General features: G+C 41.7%; 1 protein-coding gene across 1 annotated transcript in view; it reads left to right on the top strand.

Moving 5' to 3' along the window:
• The window catches only part of LOC130846163 (OTU domain-containing protein 7A-like), a 351,994-nt gene that overhangs the window by 192,382 nt on the left and 141,087 nt on the right, over positions 1-18,525 (top strand). The window contains exons 3-4 of the mRNA XM_057724220.1: positions 9,168-9,262; positions 10,822-10,976. Coding sequence (XP_057580203.1) covers positions 10,826-10,976 — 151 coding nt within the window. The 5' untranslated portion in view covers positions 9,168-9,262; positions 10,822-10,825. The remainder of the gene's footprint in view (positions 1-9,167; positions 9,263-10,821; positions 10,977-18,525) is intronic.

Below are 18,525 nucleotides of genomic sequence, written 5' to 3'. Positions count from 1 at the left end.
GAGCGCAGGCTCAGTAATTGTGGCACACAGGCTTAGTTGCTCTGCAGTGTGTGGGATCTTCCCGGCCAAGGGATCGAACCCATGTCCCCTGCATTGGCAGGTGGATTCTTAACCACTGAACCACCAGGGAAGTCCAAAATTTAAGTATTTTTTTAATGGAAAAGAGCTATCACATCTAAGCTGTTTGTTTCGCGTACTATAAATATTCTGGAAACCTCCAAGGTAAATGTCCAATTCACTGGAACTTCTATCTGAATGTCCTTAGACAGCTTTCCTCACCTCCTCCTTAACACACACACACACACACACACACACACAGACACTCTTATGCAAACATGCACATATCCTTAGGCACACACGCATGTATATGCATGTATATGCATCCACAGTGAACATAAACACAAGTACACACACATATACTGACACACAGAAGCTCACACACACATACTCCTCAACATATGCACAAACTAACATGTGAACACCTAAATACACATGCACACATGGTCTGCAATCCATTTGGAGTTAATTTTTATATGTGGTGCAAGGTCTAGATCAAGGTGTTTTTGTCTCTTTGCTTTTGGATATGATTGTCCATTTGTTCCAGGACTGCTGTTTGAAAAGTCTGTCCTCTTCCCATCGATTGCCTCTGTACCTTTGTCAGAATCTCAGTTGTCTGTATTCTGTTCCATTGATCTGTGTATCTATCTTTTTTCCAAATACCACGCTGTCTTGACCATAGTATGTTTATAATGCATTTTTTAACGGGTAGCGTGAGTCCTCCAACTTTTCTTCTTTTTTCAGAATTGTTTTGGCTAATCTGTTTCCTTCATCTTCCTTATAAGTTTTAGAATCAGCTTGTCCATGTCTACACAGAATCCTGCTGGGATGTTGAATGGGATTGCATTAAATTCATAGGTGATTTGAGGATAATTGACATCTTAACTGTATTGTACCTTACAATCCATGCAAACAGTACATCTCCCCATTTATTTAGGTCATGATTGGTCTCTTTTGTCTGAATTCTGTGAGCTTCCTATGATTTTGTTTCTGGAATATGTCCTTGTTCTGTTGATCTCCAGGTGTATGCACATCCTGTTCTATCTTTCTGGCTCTGTCCATACTTCCCCCCCCCACACTCACATGGAGACTAGCTCTCAGCCTCTTTACATGCAAAATTCCTACTTCTTCTGTGGTTTGCAGATGAGAGATAACTTCTTCAGCCCCAATAATTCTGTCACTCATGCCAGCAATGTACAGGCTTGTCTCTCTGTAGCACTAAGTACCACATAATGTCACTGCTCCTTTAATTTGTTCTTTTTGGCCACCAGGCTGAATACTCTTTGAAGGAAGAGCCCAGGCCCGATTTTGGATTGTATCCTTGGTACATAACACAGTTAACAGCAGTTAATTATAGAAATGGATAAATAAAGACATGAAGGGAAATGAAAGGGGGAAGATAAACTATCAGTTAGTGAGGCTCTAGTCTGTGTCAATCACTATGTCAGGACAGAGACAGATAAATAGATTGATTGATAGAGAAAAATTAGATTGACAGAAAGGTAGACAGTCATTAGACAGTAAAACAGACACAAAAATGTAGAGGGAGGGACAAAGATAAAAGTAGATGGATAGACAGACAGACATTCAGACTGACAGACAGATAAAGACAAACAATCAGATGAATACATCGACAGACATATATATGTAGATAGACAAATGGGTGGGAAGACAGACAGACATAGAGACCAGTGGATGAACAGACAGTTACTAGATTAGATAAACAGTCAGGTAGACAGATAGTAGCAAGACAGACAGACAGAAAATCAGGAAAAAGAGAGGTAGACTGACAGTGAGAAAGATATTTATATGAATATATAGTGAGATAGATAAACATATAATCAGATAGATAGCCAAACAGAAAAAGAGGTATTGAAAATGAAAAGTAGACAGGTAGGTAGGTAGATAGGTAAGTAGGCAGGTATGTAGGTAGAAGTAGAGAAGGAAGATAGGGAGGGAGGGGAGGGAGGGATAATGCTTTTATTTAAGTTTAGTTTATCTTAACAAAATTCTAAGAAAGATGTGGTATATCCCCCCTTGTTTAGATGAGGAAATAGATTCAAGGGGCTTTAGTGACTGTCCAAAGGTCATTCTTACAGAGAATGGCAGCACAGGTCCAATCTGCCCAGACTTTCTCCTTTGCTTCTCCGACTCCCATCACTGCCTGACCAGTCTGAGCCTTCCCTTTCTCTTCTGCTTCCGTACTTGAGCCCACCTGTCATTTCTCGCATATTTAATTGAATAGCTGCCGTGGAAAAGGATGCTTCAAGTAGTGTGTATTATATGAGCACAAGGGCAGAGCGCTCAGAGGCCAGAAACTAAAAGGAGGGCTGTGCCTCCTTCAGACATTTTCCTACACATGAGATTCTTTGTCCTTTCAGTACTTTTAATTGCTGTATAACGCCTGAATATTTTCATGTGCCTTAGAGAAATTTCCATACTGACACCTCTGGAACAGGTCACGTCCTGGTGCCATAGTTGATGCAGCCGTTCCCCTTTGACAAATGATCATTTTGGATACTCCCAGCCGTGCTGCAAGGAACATCCTTATACACACATCCTTGTGCACTTGAGCAAGGCGGACTCTACGGGCGATACCGAGAGGCAGAATTACAGAGCACGTTAAAAAAATTAGGTACTGAACAAAATGCCCTCTACTGACCTCAACATGAGCCTGATGTACTCCCCCTAGTGGTGGAAAAAAGGACCCATTTCCCCTCACTAGAGCTGATCTTTTCAAACTTAATTTTTTGAGGCGCCAGTCTGGTGGGGGTAGGGGTTGGGTGGGCACGGTTAATGGTTATCGTATAGTTTCCTTTGTGTTCCCCTCATTATTACTAAGGTCGATTATCTTTCCATATACTGATTTGTCACGTGGGCTTCCTGTAAACTGCACGTTCATATAATTTGCCAACTTTTTCTTATTCCACGTGTCTTGAGTTATTCGGACATGTTCATTATCTATTCTGAATGTCAATGCCTTGTTCATTATATATTTTCCAAAATTTTCTCCTGTTCTACCTAACTTTGAAGATGTTACGGGATTTTTTTTTTGTCATTCAGACGTTTGTTTATTGATTTGGCATTTTTGCTGTTATTCATTTTATCAAATTTTTCTATGATGGGCTTTTGCTTTTTGTATCTTAAGAAGGCTTTCTGTATGAGGCAGGGCAGGCTAAATGCTACGACAAACATTCCCCAAATCCTAGTGCTTTAACAGAGTACAGTTTTATTTTTTGCCATGTGTCAGCCCAGAGTGGGTGGCATGGAGAGCTCTCTCTTCCTCCCTCCCTCACCTCACTTCACCTCTCCTCCTCACCTCTTTCCTTTCCCTCCTCCCCCTCCCCTTCCCCCTCCTTCTCCTCCCCCTCCTTCTCCTCCTCTTCCTCCTTTTCCCTTTCTCCTTCTTCTGCTCCTTCCTCCACTTCCCCTCCTCCTCCTTCTTCTCTGTCTCTCTCTCTCTATCACACATGCACACACACACATGCACACACCACACACACACATCTTCCATTCTCTCTCATTGGTCTCTCTGTCTGCCCCTTTCCACTACTTTAATCATAGTACTTTTATGTTTGACATGCGGTGGAACAGACTTCTGCATCCACTTTGATCTTTACCAAAAGTGCTTTGGAATTTCTTGCTTCTTTATTCTTCTAAGTTTCTGAAACTGTCAAATTCCATAACAATTCTGTTGTGACTGCATTCAATTTATTGTAAGAATTAGAATCCTAAAAATATAGTCTTCCCATCCATTTATTTTTCTTTATCTCCTTCAGTAAAGGTTGTTTCCTGTCTCCAAAAATATAGTTTCTCTCATGTTTGTTGTGTGATCCCTAGTTAATTATAGAAATTTTTTAAATGAAATGGACCTTTTTAAATGCTTAATTGGCTAATGTTGGTATGTAAAAAAAGGTGTTGATTTTTGTATGTTGGTCTTGTTCCAGCCATTTAAAATATTCTTGTTTGTTCTAAGACTTGGTCTTGGGCTTGTTCTGAACTTTGATGGCATTGCTTCTAAAGTTTGCATTATTAGGTAGGAAAATTGTTATAAGTTTGGAATACCCTTTAATAAGTAAAGGAAGTTTTCTTCTATTTCTGGTTTGTTTTGAGGAATGATGTGAGCTTTTTGGCATCTTTTGAGATGATCATATGGTTCTTCTTCTGGAAAGTGTTAATATAGCATATTAGCATTGGAATCATGTTTGGCTGTTAGTAACAGAGAGAAGAAATAATAGGGGATTTATTAAGAGGGTAATTTTCTTCTCTCTCATGAGTCTGGGGTGAGCATTTCAGGGATGACAACTCCACAAATCCCCAGGACTGCCTTCCTGCCACCTGAATCTCCCTGTACCCTTATCTCCATTATCAAAGACCCCCAGTGGGGCTGGGACTCCAGGGCCCTTCTTTGTCTTTTTATGTCTTTTTTCTACAGTTGGATTCAGTTGCTAGTCATCTACAGTTTTCATCTATGTTTATAAATGACATTGGCCTATGACTTTCTCTTTTCTGTTGCTTCTTTTTAATTTTGATGTCTGAATTATTCTCTCTTCATGTAGCAACTAGGAATAAGTTCAGCTATAAATCACCAAGTATTTGACTTATTTGGCTTGAACAAATAGGTATTTATATGAGAAGAATGATGGGAAGTCCAGAGGGGTGAGGTCTAGGGCCTGGGTAAATGTTCAGTGATACCATCAAGGTCTTGCCCTCTGGCTTTCTACCTCATAGACCCAATACAGCGAGTGTACTTGGAGATGGTATTTCCTTGCTTAAGGCAGAAAGGAGGAGCAAAGGCAAATAGGAAAGGACTGTATCAGTTAAGCCTGATCCCTTCTATCAGGGAAACAAAAGCTTTCCCATAAACTCAACCTGGTTGACGCCTGTCTCCATCACATACACCTGAATTGTTCAGTGTGGCTGCATCTAGATTGGTGAATCCCAGGTTAAGGGGGAGAGATTACTAGCGACTGGCTTTGACCCATTTTGATTCATCCCCTGGTACTAGGGAGTGTTGTCAATCTCCAAAACTCAAGGTTTTCCACTGTGACCCGATAAACTAAGAAATGAATGAGTACCTTCCCATTTCTTTCTACACTCTTGATCCATTTTTCACTCTGTTACCAAATGTTTGTGTCTGTGTTTTCCTAGCACAGCACATGTCCACTCTCTACTCAGAAACTCCCAGCGGTTTCCCACTGGCCTCACCCTGACCTCTACCTGCAGTCACCATACCTACAGCTCTCCTGCTCCTGGTATCCCTGGATCTGGGACATATACGTGTGTCGTTGTCTTTTGGCCGGTGCTCTGCCTGGACTGCTTCTTTTCAGCCTTCCTAAATCCTCCTCAAAAACTCATCTTACGTTTGGCCTTTTTCATTCTGCCAGGCAGAAGGAACTACCCCTTTCTAGTATTCTGATGACTTTGCTTATAAATCATGTGGTAGTATTTATAGCAGTCTGAGTTCAGTTATGATTATTTTCATTCCTACCCATCAGAATGGAGTAGGAACTTGGATTTAATGTTTTTATTTTGTTTGTTCACGCAGCAGATTTATTTAACATCGGATATGCTCCAGCTCATGGCGATGTTAACACAAAAAATAGGGACCCTGCCTTCCAGGACAACCCTCACAGAGAGAGAAGGAGGCAAGTGGATCAGCGGTAGCAGCCCAGGACCTACACACATGCTCGGAGTGTTCCTCTCCTGTTATGAGGCTATGGAAGGAGCCTGACCATTTAGCCTTTTTTTAGACTCTTCTAACACGATAGCAAGTACATCTTTTCCCAGAAGAAGACCTGAATAAAATGAATGAAGTCAATAGTAGAAGTATAAACCTGATTAGTGAGTTGTTTGGATCTTTTTAAACTCTTGTTGATGGCACTTTAGCCTGGTTCAGGCTTATATTTTATGCCTGTGTAACAACTAGATTTGTGAGCCTGGAGCAAAAAGCATAAATCCTTCAAAGTGAGGGAGTCTTGCAAGCATTCCAATGCTGGAGGCTTGACTTGTGCAGGGAAGCTCTGCTGGAGATTTGCAAGGATGTAATTATGCTCTGACATCCAAGTGCCCTTGGAAGGTGGTCACTCCTCAGTGTGGGCACCTTCCACAGTTGCACGGATGTTGGTGTTCTCTGCAAGTCACAATGAGTACCACCATGTCTCATGGCCTTAAAAATTTACTTTGTTGTTCACGTACTATCTTCAAAATTAGTGATTATTATTCCTTGTGGATTCCCTAAGACTTGTCTTGTCTTTAATATGAGTTCAAGGTGGGAAGCAGCATGGAAAAAACATTCTGTAACTCTTTGGGGTCATGAGCCTTGAGTGTGATGTACATCTGTTCTCATATTAAGAACTGTTAAAGAATTAGAGATTTCACTTATTAATATGCCATTTCCATGCGCACAATAGAAAACCTCAGTAGATCCTACACTCAGTACTATTACCAAAAATATAAATTTTAGGAGATACTTTTCTTCCATCTTTCCATCCTGGGAGAAAAATCATTAAAAGGCATGATTGAGTGTGTACTCAGAAAGTGTTTTACTTCTGATCGTACATCGATGCACGTACTGTGTTTCAAAAGCACCAGACATTTGGACATGAGACCGTTTGAAGATCCCGTACCATTATAAAAGCTTGGTGAATGGCGACCTTAGGTCTAAGTGGGTCTTTGTGGCAATTGTTACTCTGCTGCTGGGCTCTCTGATCTTCAGTGAAATGGAACAGAGCCACCTGCCTTGCAGAGTTGTTGTCTGAATGAGAGTTAACCACCTATAAAGCCCTTAGTACACGCAGTGTCATCCTGGGCCCTTGGCAGATCGTAGTTATATTCCTCACTTAGCTATAGAGAGGATTTACACCCATGGGAAGGATGTTATTCATTGTCCAGTGCCTTTCAAATAAATTTGAAAACCAAGATGAAATGGATAAAGGGTGCTGATCATCCCGCCTGCGTCTGAGCAGTAGTATTGGGGTGGAGTGGGGGTACACGGTGCCTCCAGTGCTCTCAGGAACAGGCACCTGCCTGTCTGGGTCCACATCTGTGTGTAGTCAATTAGCGGGCTTGCTGGCATGTCCAGCAAGACTGGGCGAGGACAGAGAGAACACGGCATCCATGCACCGCTCTGTCATCCAGGCTAGCTCTTCAGCGCTTTCAGAGGCAGCAGTTCTGCTCCCTGGTGGAGACCTGGGCAGGCGAGGGCGGTCCTTATCATCACGGGTTGGTAATAGCTCACATTTACTGAGCATGTGCTGTGGGCCAGTGTGTTTCATGCACTAACTCCTTAAAACTTTGAATCAGCTAAGAGGTACTGTTATTCTAACCCATGAATGAGGAAACTTAAACAGTGTACCTGAGGCCACACAGACAGTGGTGGTGGAGCCATTTTGGCACTGAGAGACTGATTCCAGGGCCAAGCCGCATCCCTGGACTGCACCACCTCTCCTAAGACAAAGCCACAGCAGGAACAGCTTGGCAAACCCCTGTCCCGAGGGCAGTAGGCAAGACCTTCAGATTTCTGTCTGAGGGAAAGATGCAGAGCTAGGACATGGCTACCCTGGTCCTCACAGGGCTGGAACAGGCCAGGAGTGCAGGAGGAGGGGCCCAGCATTGCTCTCTGCAGGGCTGCGTGGGGCAGCGGGGGTGAGGATGACCAAGGTAGCTGGGAGCCCGTGTCCCCACTGGCCTGGGCCCTCCCATGTCATCACAGTATGTGAATGTGTGGCCTCAGTGGCGGTGGTGGCATTAGATTTAAGAAACGTCAAGGGGACATGCACATTAGTCTCTTGCCGCACAAATGTTTGTACATGAATGTGGCAAAAAGTTCATTTGAAGCCCACCCTTTAATTTCTGTCTGTGTAGAGGACAAGGCACGGAGGAGGAGATGTGGGCCTGAATCTGCACAGCAGCACTGGTGAAAGCCGGTCTCGGTCCCAGCATCGCGACCTGGTATAAGTGTAGAAATGATTTAGGTTGAGTTACACGCAACAGGCAAAAGATGGAAACAACCAAGTGTCCAGCTATGGATGAATGGTGAAGCAAGGTGTGATCCATCCACACAGTGGAATATTATTCTGCCTTGTTGTGGCCTGTGTGCTGTGTCCTCCCAGAATTCATATGTTGAATGCCTAACCCCTAATGTGATGGTATTAGGAGGTAGGGCCTGCAGGAGGTGATTGGGTTTAGATGAGGTCATGAGGATGGAGCCCCCATGATGCTATTAGTGCCCTTTTGAGAAGACACCAGAGCACTTGCTTATTCTGCCATGTGGGAACCCAGGGAGAAAGTGACATCTGCAAGCCAGGATGTGGGCTCTCACCAGATGCTGGGGCTGCCGGCACCTTGATCTCAGACTTGCCAGCCTCCAGAACTGTGAGAAATGAATCCCCCTTGTTTGAGCCATCCATTCTGTAGCTTTTTGTGACAGCATCCTGAATTCAGATGAGCCTTAAAAAGGAAAGAAATCCCAACACCTGCTACAACACAGATGCATCTTGAAGACACCATGCCGAGCAAAATAAACAAGTCACCAAAGGACAAGTATCATGTGATTCAATGATAGGAGGCTCCTGGAGCCATCAGATTCAGAAACAGAAAGTAGAGTGGTGATTTCCGGGTGCTGGGGGAGGGGGGAAATGGGAGCTGTTTAATGGGGACAGTTTTCATTGGGGAAGATGAAAAAGTTCTGGAGGTGATGGTGGGTGATGATGGATGCAGAATAATGCGGAATGTACTTAACACCACTGAACTGTGCACTTAAAATGGTTAAAATGGTCAATTTCACGCTATGTATGTGTTACAACAATACAAAACATGCAAGATTCAGTGTATTGATGGGGTGCTTACCATGAAGTTTGGAAACAGCTCCGTAATGGGAAAGGGATCCTCACTGAAACATAAGGACTTGCCACAAGGAGGAAGCCCCCAGACATGGGAGGTGATGGCTACCCAGTAGGCGGGTGCCCACAGGGCCCAGGGAGGCAGCAGGCTCGATGCAGACAGTCGGCCAAGCCCCAGGTGCACCTCCTGAGACATGAAGCAAAGCCTCAGCCTCTGTCTGACTGTCGGGAGAGTAACACGCTCTTATCTTCTGCTTTGTCCCCCAGGTGGCAGTGACCAAAGAAGAGGCTCTCCTGGCCGAGGCCCTGGTACATGGAGAGAAGGAAGACAGCAATCTCCTAATTGGAACCATATACATTAGGTCAAATCATTTTCTTATTTTCGAGGCACACCAACCCAAAATCACACCCCAGTCGGAGCCATGTGCAAGCTGCTGTAGTAACAGTGAATGTCTCGGAGGTCACAGACCCCACTGTCTCGTTCCTCCGTCCTGGCACCTTCGATGAGCTTATTTCCCAAAGTCTCACAAATGCTCCAGTGCACTCAGAGAGGTTATACAGCATGTCACAGCTCTTCACAGGGGCAGAGCTGGAGCTGGGATTAGGCCAACATTTCTGGCTCTAAAGCAGCAGCCGTCAGCCTAGACCTAGTGCTCTGAGCAGAGCCCATCAGAGAGCTTATCTTGAAAAGAGGAGCAAGGGACACTCATCCATAGCATGGGGTTTACACTCACCCCACAACATGTAAAATTAATTCCATGCTCGCTAGGATAACATTTTCCATCCTTGATACTCAGCAAACTTTCTATGAAGGTCCAAATAGTCCATATGTTTGATTTTTTCTTTTTCAAGTTTGATCTTTTTGTTTTATTTATTTATTTGTTTATGGCCACACTGCACAGCATGTGGGATCTTAGTTCGCCAACCAGGGATTGAACCCGTGCCCTCTGCAGTGGAATGGACCACTGAACTGCCAGGAAAGTCCAGTACGTTTGGTTTTGTGGGCCTTATGGTTTCTGTTTTAACTGCTCGACTCAGTCACATGCAAAAGCGACCGCAGACAGTAGGACAATGAGTGGGTATGACTGGTTCCAATACAACTTTATTCACAAAATCAAGTGGTGGACTGCAATTTTCCCACCCCTTATTGATGGAGACAGAGGATGCATTTGTGCTTTATCAGGCATGACCGTGTTAGCACTGGTGGCCCTGGTTCACTGGTGAGAGTCACCGTCACATGCTGTGTGCTGGTTGTTTTTCCCCAGCAACTGGCTGGCACAATTGGCCTGTGGTCAAGCTGCAGGGTGCCATTTTATCCTCCTAGCTGGAATTATTCGGCCTAGGAAATCTGAGAGCTTTGTGAGTTCTGTTGGATTGCTGTTGTGAGTATAACTCTAGGAAAGATGGCGAATGGTTTATTCTCTTCAGCAAGTGTAGCGTTTCTGTCAACTCTGACGTGCAGTCTTTCCTAAGAGCCAAGTGAGGGGTGAGGGCTGAGGTGGGTTCAGGGATGGGTCACTGATTAAGGCGTAGGTAGGATATAGCCGCAACGCAATTACATTCGTGGAAATGTTACACGTCTGCATAACTTGGAAGAGGATTAGAAATTTAGCAACTCCAGATGAATCTCTCTAAGATTTATTAAGATCAGGTGTTTGATTTTTTTTAGACCAACCTAGTCTATCTTCTTTTCAATCGGTTGTCACTGGAATTGACAGAACGCAAGGTGGGAAGCCCTGAGTTGGGAATGTCCCCTCTTTCCTGTGTCACCTACAGAGGGATGATATTTCAGTCTGACTTTTCTTATTTACTGTCACACATGAATAATCAGGCAGTGTCCCACACTGGCTCAAGTATATGTCACAGCAGGCAGAACCGGTTTCTTCTCTCCATCACGTTTGCCTCTCTGTTCTCTCTGCAGATGGATGGTTTCTAGCCTGCTTCCAAACCCCACCTCGGCTGAGTGTTGGGCGGCCCTTCTACACGATCCTATGACTCTTGATATGGACGCAGTCCTGTCAGACTTTGTTCGGTCCACGGGGGCAGAACCTGGTCTGGCCAGAGACCTGCTGGAAGGTAGGCCTCCTCCAGGCCCCCGCCAACCACCCTCTTGGGCATAACTGTCCCCAACCCAGTGACAAAAGATAAGGTTTCTCTTACCTGACAAGGGTAGCACTTGGACTTCTTAAAAAGTAAAAGAAGATGTGGATGATGAAATTACTTTTGTTACTCTTGACTTCCTTTGGGAAATGGAATAGATCACCCAACTCTCTACAGTAAAAGAGCAGAAGGCGTTCACTAGGCTTTACTTTGCATTAAAACGTATAGATATTGAGTCAAACTCTATCAGTCGCGATTTTTTAAAGAACATATATTCAGTAAAGCAGAAATTAGAGAACATTCAAGGAAAACTTTTATTGAAGACCTTAGCTTCTTGTCTTTGTCTTAGCTGAGACAAAAATACTTTAGGCCAAAGTTTTTGGAGAAAAAAAACACCTAATAGCCAGTAAAATATTTGAAAATTATTCACAAGCAAGGAGGCAAATTCATCCTCAAGCTTTTAGAGTAGTTATCATCACTACATGAAAAATATGGATAGTCCATATTTAGAATGTTCTGAGATAGTTATTCAGTTATAATCATAATGAAATAAAAATTAATGTTTAGTTTTGGTCTCTAAAATGGATTTACTTTGCATATGTTTGAAATTTCTTTTTTCTGTTGTGGGGTAAAGAGAAGAAGTAGGGAGAACCAATTACAACTGCTCAGGAGAGCCATGTGTGTAAAAGGAGAGACGTTTTAAACGATTACTCTTGGCTTCATATGTATAAATTCCTCCTTGTGAAATTAGCAAAACTTGGTCCAGTAGTGTAAATCACAATGATTCCTTCATTCACTTAGGGAAAAATATGAATCACTCTACATTTGCATGTTTGGAGGTAATATTCAATCCTGTTGAAAATTAAGAACCGCCTATTGGAGGATTCTGATAAAATGGGAGTAGTTTTTAAATTTCCGTGAACCTCTCAGAATTTCAAACAAACTCGGGGTTTAGAATAAAATATGCTTAGACAATATTTGTGATATATGTGAATCAAAGAGCTATTCTAATATCTCCCTGATAGCTTTCACTGCTTTTCTTAATTTCAGTGAACAGTCATGTTGGAGAAGTAGATTTATAATGAGATTGGCAACAAGGGCTGGGGTCAAGTCCAGACTCAACATTTACTGGCAAGAGACGTAGGGGAAAGTATTTTATTTCCCTTAAGCCTCGGGTTTTTTCTATACGTTGAGACTAACTCACCTTCCAGAGTGATCATGAACATTAGAAGTTGTGATGTAGATGCTCGGCAGATGGCGTGAACAGTGTGTAGAGATGCTCAGAGAGTAGCAGAAGATCTTGTCTGTGGTTGCCCTCTTTGCAACTAGTACTCACCTTGCCATTGATATCTGGTTAGCTTTCAGTTGGAAGCAAGAGTTGTCAGCTCTCTTCTTTTTTCTTTAATTTTATTTTTTAAGGGAAAATATAGGAAAATGACTTTTTGTGTACAGTTCTAAGAATTGGAACATGTGTGTAGACTTGTGTTATTTCTGATGCTCTCAGAACGCAGAACTGTCGCATCACCCCCAAGCATCCCTCCCGCTCTGTTACTGCCTTGCCTTCCCCAGCCCTGGCCACTGGCAGCCCCTGCTCCGTTTTTTATCACTTTGGTTTTGTCTCTTTCGAGAACGGCATATACATGGAGTCACACAGAACCTAATCTTTTTAAACAGGCTTCTTTTTCCCTCAGCATAATTATTTTGAGATTCATCTCAGCTGTTGTGCATGTCCATAGTTTGCTCCTGTGTTTTGCTGAGTGGTACCCATTGTATAGATGGACTAGGGACTGTTTAGGCATTCATCTGTGGGGGGCATTCAACTGTTTCCAGTTTTTTGCAGTTATGACTAGAATTGTGATACAATTGAGAACAGGGGTTTTGTGAATATAGTTTTAATTTTTCTAGGGTAAACACAGGGGAGGGATTGCTGGTTCAAATGGTAGGTATGTTTAACTTCAAAAGAAATTACCAAACTGTTTTGCAGAGTGCAGTACCATTTTGCATTTCCACCCGAAACATGTAAGAGTCCTAGCTGATCCACATCCTCACCAGCACTTGGCTTTTTAAAAAATATTTAGCCATCGTAGTAGGTTTAGAATGGTATTTCCTCATCATTTTAGTTTTCATTTCCCTAGTGACTAATGATGCTGAATTTTTTTCATGTTATTGTTTTCCATCTGTATATTTTTTTCTGGTGAAATGTCTGTTCAAGCCTTTTTCTCAGCAAAATTAGGTTGCTTTTTTTTTTATAGTTTAGTTTTGAGAGTTTGTTATATATTCAGAGTATAAATCCTTTGTCAGATACGTGATTTGCAAATATTTTCTCCCAGTCTGTGTTTGACTTTTCACTCTCCTAGCAGTACCCTTGGCAGAGCAGAAGTTTTTCATTTTGATGAAGTCCAATTCATCATTTCTTTTCTTTTATGGACCATACTTTGGGTGACGTGTCTAAGAACCTTGGCATAACCAGGTCATGAAGATTTTCTCCTATGTGAACTCTTAAAATTTCTGCACTTTTATGTTTTCATTTAGATCTCCGGCTCATTTCGAGTTGGTTTTTGTATAATGTGAGATTTAGGGTAAGGTTCATTTTTATGCATACATCAGTAGATGACCAATTGTTCAAACCATTTTTTTTAGAAGATTATCCTTCCTCCTTTGAATCACCTTTGCCCATTTGTCACAAACCAACTGAGCGTATCTGTAGAAAACCATTTATGGATGCCGGTTCGGCTCCATTGGTCAATATGGCCATTCTTCTGCCAATACTACACCATCTTGATTACTGTAGCTTTGTAGTGAGTCTTGAAATCAGCATGATTCTTCCAACTTTATTCTTTTTCAAAGGCGTTTCGAGTATCCTATTGTTTTGCCTTTCCATATAAGCTTGAAGATTGGGTTACCTCTGTCTATAAAATTTCCTGCTGGAATTTCTATTGGAATTATGTTAAATCTATAAATCAATGTTAACCATGTTATGTCTTCCAATACATGAAATCAGTGTAGCCATATTTTCCATTTATTTAGGCCTTCTTTGAGTTCTGTCATGAACATTTTGTAGTTTTTATCATATCAGATCCCCAGATATATATCTGGGGAGGGATTGAACATCTATAAATTATATTTTTTTAAGTTCAATTTGTAATTGTTCATTGCTAGTATATAAAAATATAATTGATTTTTGCGTGTTGTCCTTATATCCTGCAATCTTACTAAACTCAATTATTTGTCCAAAAATGTGTGTCTGTGTGTGTATTCCTTGAAATTTTCTATGCAATTATGTTGTTGCCTTTCCAGTGTATGCCTTTTGTTTATTTTTCTTGATTTACTCTTATTCTTCACTTATTCCTATTTATTGTACTAGCTAAGACTTCTAGTAAAAGTTTAAATAAGAGTGGTGAAAGGGAACATCCTTGCCTTGTTCTTGATCTTAGGGGGAAAGCTTTCCCGTCCTTGACCGTTATGGAGAATGGGTTTTTGTTGCTGTTCTTTGTCTGGTGAAGGAAATACCTTTCTGTTCCTAGTTTGCTGAGAGTTTTATCATGAATAGTTGTTAAGTTTTTTCCAAATGTACTAGCTACATCAACTGATATGATTGAGTTGTTTCTCTTATCTAAACTGCTAATATAATGTATTACATTGATTGCCTTCTAATAGTAAAGCAGCCTTTCAGCTATTATTTCTTTAAAGATTTTTCTACTGCACATTTTTCTCCTCTCCTAAAGGGACTTGGGTGATATAAAGATTAGACCTTTTGTTATTGTCCTACAGGTCCCTACAGTTCTGTTCATTTTCTTTTCTGATGTTTTCTCTGTCAATTATTCAGATTGGATAACTTCCATTGATCTACTTATAAATTTACTGAATCCTCTATTATCTTCATTCTGTTACTGAGCCCATCCAATAATTTTTTATTTTATTTGTTGAATTTTTTCATTTCTAATATTGCCACTTGATTTTTCTTCATATCTTCTGTTTCTTTGCTGAAACTTTCTGTATATTTCAGGAGTATTTCTTCTCTCTTACTTGTTGGAAAATAAAAGTCTTTAGAGTCTTGGTCAGATAATTGCAATGTCTGTGGCATCCCAGCAATGCTATTGAGATTACCCTGGTTTTTTGGTATGGTGAATAAATGTGGATTGTATCCTAGACATTTTGAATATTATGTCTTGAGACTTTGGTTGTTTGTTAAATCTTATGGCAGATATTGTTATTTTTGTTTTAGGAAGTAATGAACCCAGTAGGGTTCAGACCACAAGTCCTCAGTTCCCCAAGATTTCTGTGGATTGTAGTTTCAATGTTGAGTCTTCAAGAAGTGCTATTGGATCTGTCTGGTATATGTACCATCTAGTAGCCAGTCTGGGACTTAGACAGTCATCTGTCCCATATTTTACTGCTCCAAGTCTCTAGAATCTATTTAGGGTCAGATTCATACATGTGCAGCTCAGGGGTAAGCCCAAGAGTTCATAAACAACTTTAAGGGGTTGTTTCCCCAAGCTCCTGCCTTATCATAATAGCCTCAATAGTTCTGGGTCCCTGGGACTCTGCTCTCCAGCCCTCTAGCCAGCACCCTGGGGCTCTGTTTGCCCTGTGCTCTGGAACACTTGACTTGACTGTGCCTATCTCAGTGCTGAGCAGAGGCCAGAAAGACAACAGTAGCAGTGGGGCTCACCCCGCCAGCTGGCATTCTCAGCTCCTCTGATTGGAGAGGAAGTTTCCCTACCTTCCCGTTCTAATTTCCTGCCATCTCCCATTGCTGCCACAGGATTTTTTGAGGTCTGGGGCACAAGAGAACTGAGAAAAAAATTTTAAGAAAAAGAGGATAAATAAGGGGTTTCTGTACTGTCTCTAAACATTGGCAGCCCCCTTCCTGCTTCTTGAGCCAGTGTAGAGGGCTTCTCTTGGAGCTAATGCCCACTTCTGGGTTCTGGACTGTACTGCACTCACATCAGGGAGACTAGAAATAAAAAGTGATAAACTTACCACCAGTTTTGTGGTCTTCTTTCTCAGTCTCCCTGCTCTTATTTACGTCTCTGCATCCTCACTAGCTGCTCCAGGCATGCTGTTGAGGCAAATTACCTGCTTTCAGTAGGAGAGATACAGCAGGGTGTCCTTCCTTCATATACCCTGGAACCTGTTTTCTGTTTTTAAAAGTGGAAGGTCCATGGTAACTTATGTATGGTGGGTTCTTTAAATTGTCAGAGTTATTTGGGTCAGGATTTTTCTAAAAGTCAGTGTTTCAAAGAAAATCTATTTTCATTGTGAGGTCTCAGATCTTTCTAAAGATAAAAAAACTTCAACAGTGGCAGAAGCTGGGTGAAAGGTACACGGGCCCTCTCTGTAGTATTTTTTAAACTATTTGTATGTTTTTATGGAAACAACCTAAATGTCCATCAACAGATGAATGGATAAAGAAGATATGACATATATATATATATATATATCACAGTAGAATACTACTCAATTTTTCATATAAAAAAGAATGAGGGACTGCCCCTGGTGGCGCAGTGGTTAAGAATCCGCCTACCAATGCAGGGGACACAGGTTTGATCCCTGGTCCAGGAAGATCCCATGTGCTGCAGAGCAACTAAGCCTGCGTGCCTCAACTACTGAGCCTGCACTCTAGAGCCTTCAAGCCATAACTATTGAGCCCACGTGCCACGACTACTGAAGCCCATGTGCTTAGAGCCCATGCTCCACAATAAGAGAAGCCACCACAATGTGAAGAGTAACCCCTGCACCACAACGAAGAGTAGCCCCTGCTCTTACTTGCCGCAAGTACAGAAAGCCCACACACAGCAACAAAGACCCAACGCAGCCAATATATACATACATACATACATAAATTTATTTTTAAAAAAAAGAAAGAATGAAATAATGCCACTTGCAGCAACTTGGATGGACCTAGAGATTATCATACTGAGTGAAGTAAGCCAAAGACAAATATCAAATAATATCACTTGTATGTGGAATCTAAAAAAAAATGATATAAATGAACTCATTTACAAAACAGAAATAGAACCGCAGACATACAAAACAAACTTATGGTTGCCAAAGAGGAAAGGCGGAGAAGGATAAATTAGGAGTTGGGGATTAACAGATATACACTACTATGTATAAAATAGATAACCAACAAGGACTTACTGTATAGCACAGGGAATTATACTCAATATTTTGTAATAACCTATAAGGTAAAAGAATTAAAAATGTATATAAAGAATGTGTGTGTGTTTTTAATTTACCTCAAATAAAAAGTTAAAAACACACAACGATGGGAATTACAGTACAGCAGAGGGAGGGCAGTGAGAGGAGAGAGTAGCAGAGGCTGATAGAAATCTGGCAAAAAAGACAGGTTGGGGAAAATGGGATGAAGAGACAAAGGCAGAGGAAGTGAACAGCAGTCAGTCTCAGGGTATAAGGGTGTGTCCTTACCTGGCCCCGCTTCCTTCACATCTGCGCTTTACTCTTCACGTCTGCCCTTTGCTCTTTGGTCAAGTGGTCCTTCTGAATCAAAGGTCAGATTGGGTTACTTTGTTTTCCAGATTCCTCTGATATCCCCTCTGCCTGCAGAATAAACTCCTTCACAGGCACTCAAGTCCCTTCAGCATCCAGCCTGCTCCATCTCTTCCACCTCATCTCCCACTGCATCCCTTCACCATCCTTCTCCCCAGACACCTTTGTGCTTTTGTTTAAGCTTATGTCTCGTGCTGCCCACTCTCACACACACACACACGCTCTGTCTCACTCTTGATTCTGCTGCTCTTCCAAGTTAGACCACAAGCTCCGTGACAGCAGGGGCCACTCCAGGTTTTGCCCATTGTGTCCCACCACCACCCAGCACATGCTAGTCCCTCAATAGTGTGATCCGGCTGCTGGGGCTCCAGGAATGAGCAACCAGATGGAAATCCTCATGCACACAGAGACAGACAAGAAAGAGCATGAATGAGTTGGGTGGGATTTTAGTGGTTAGTGCTACAGAGAAATCCATATCAAGGGGAGCAGGTAGGGGGTGCAGGTATGGGTGCAAGTTTAAGTTAGGGTTAAGTCAGCAAGTTTAAATTAGGGTTAAGTCAGAGAAGGCCAAACTAAAAAAACTGGAATCTGAGCAAAACTTTGAGGCGTGAAAGAGTGAATACCTAGGAAAGAAGTTTCTGGGAAAAGTTGGAATGAATTGGTCATTCCTCAGCATTCCTCAGAACTTTGTAGACTTCCATTTTAACAAATATTTGGTTGTGTCTTATTTGATAATTGATAACAAACTTTTTTTCCTCATTAAGTTAGAAGTTCTTTGGAAAAGAATCTGAAAAAGAAAAAATATATATATACATATGTGTGTGTATGTATGTATAACTGAATCACTTTGCTATACACTTGAAGCTGACAACATTGTAAATTAACTGTACTTCAATTTAAAAGAGAGATAATAATAGAACTGATCTGAAGGAAGTTTTCCTGATTAAATTAAAAGGGATATATAAAACATAAAGAAAAAAGTTTTTAAAAACAAGGGCGGTAGCATTGACAA

The sequence above is a fragment of the Hippopotamus amphibius genome, chromosome 2 (genome assembly GCF_030028045.1).
Source record: "Hippopotamus amphibius kiboko isolate mHipAmp2 chromosome 2, mHipAmp2.hap2, whole genome shotgun sequence".
Taxonomy (NCBI): Eukaryota; Metazoa; Chordata; class Mammalia; order Artiodactyla; family Hippopotamidae; genus Hippopotamus; species Hippopotamus amphibius.
Note: the sequence above shows the minus strand (reverse complement) of the source record. Positions and strands in the feature narration are given on the sequence as shown.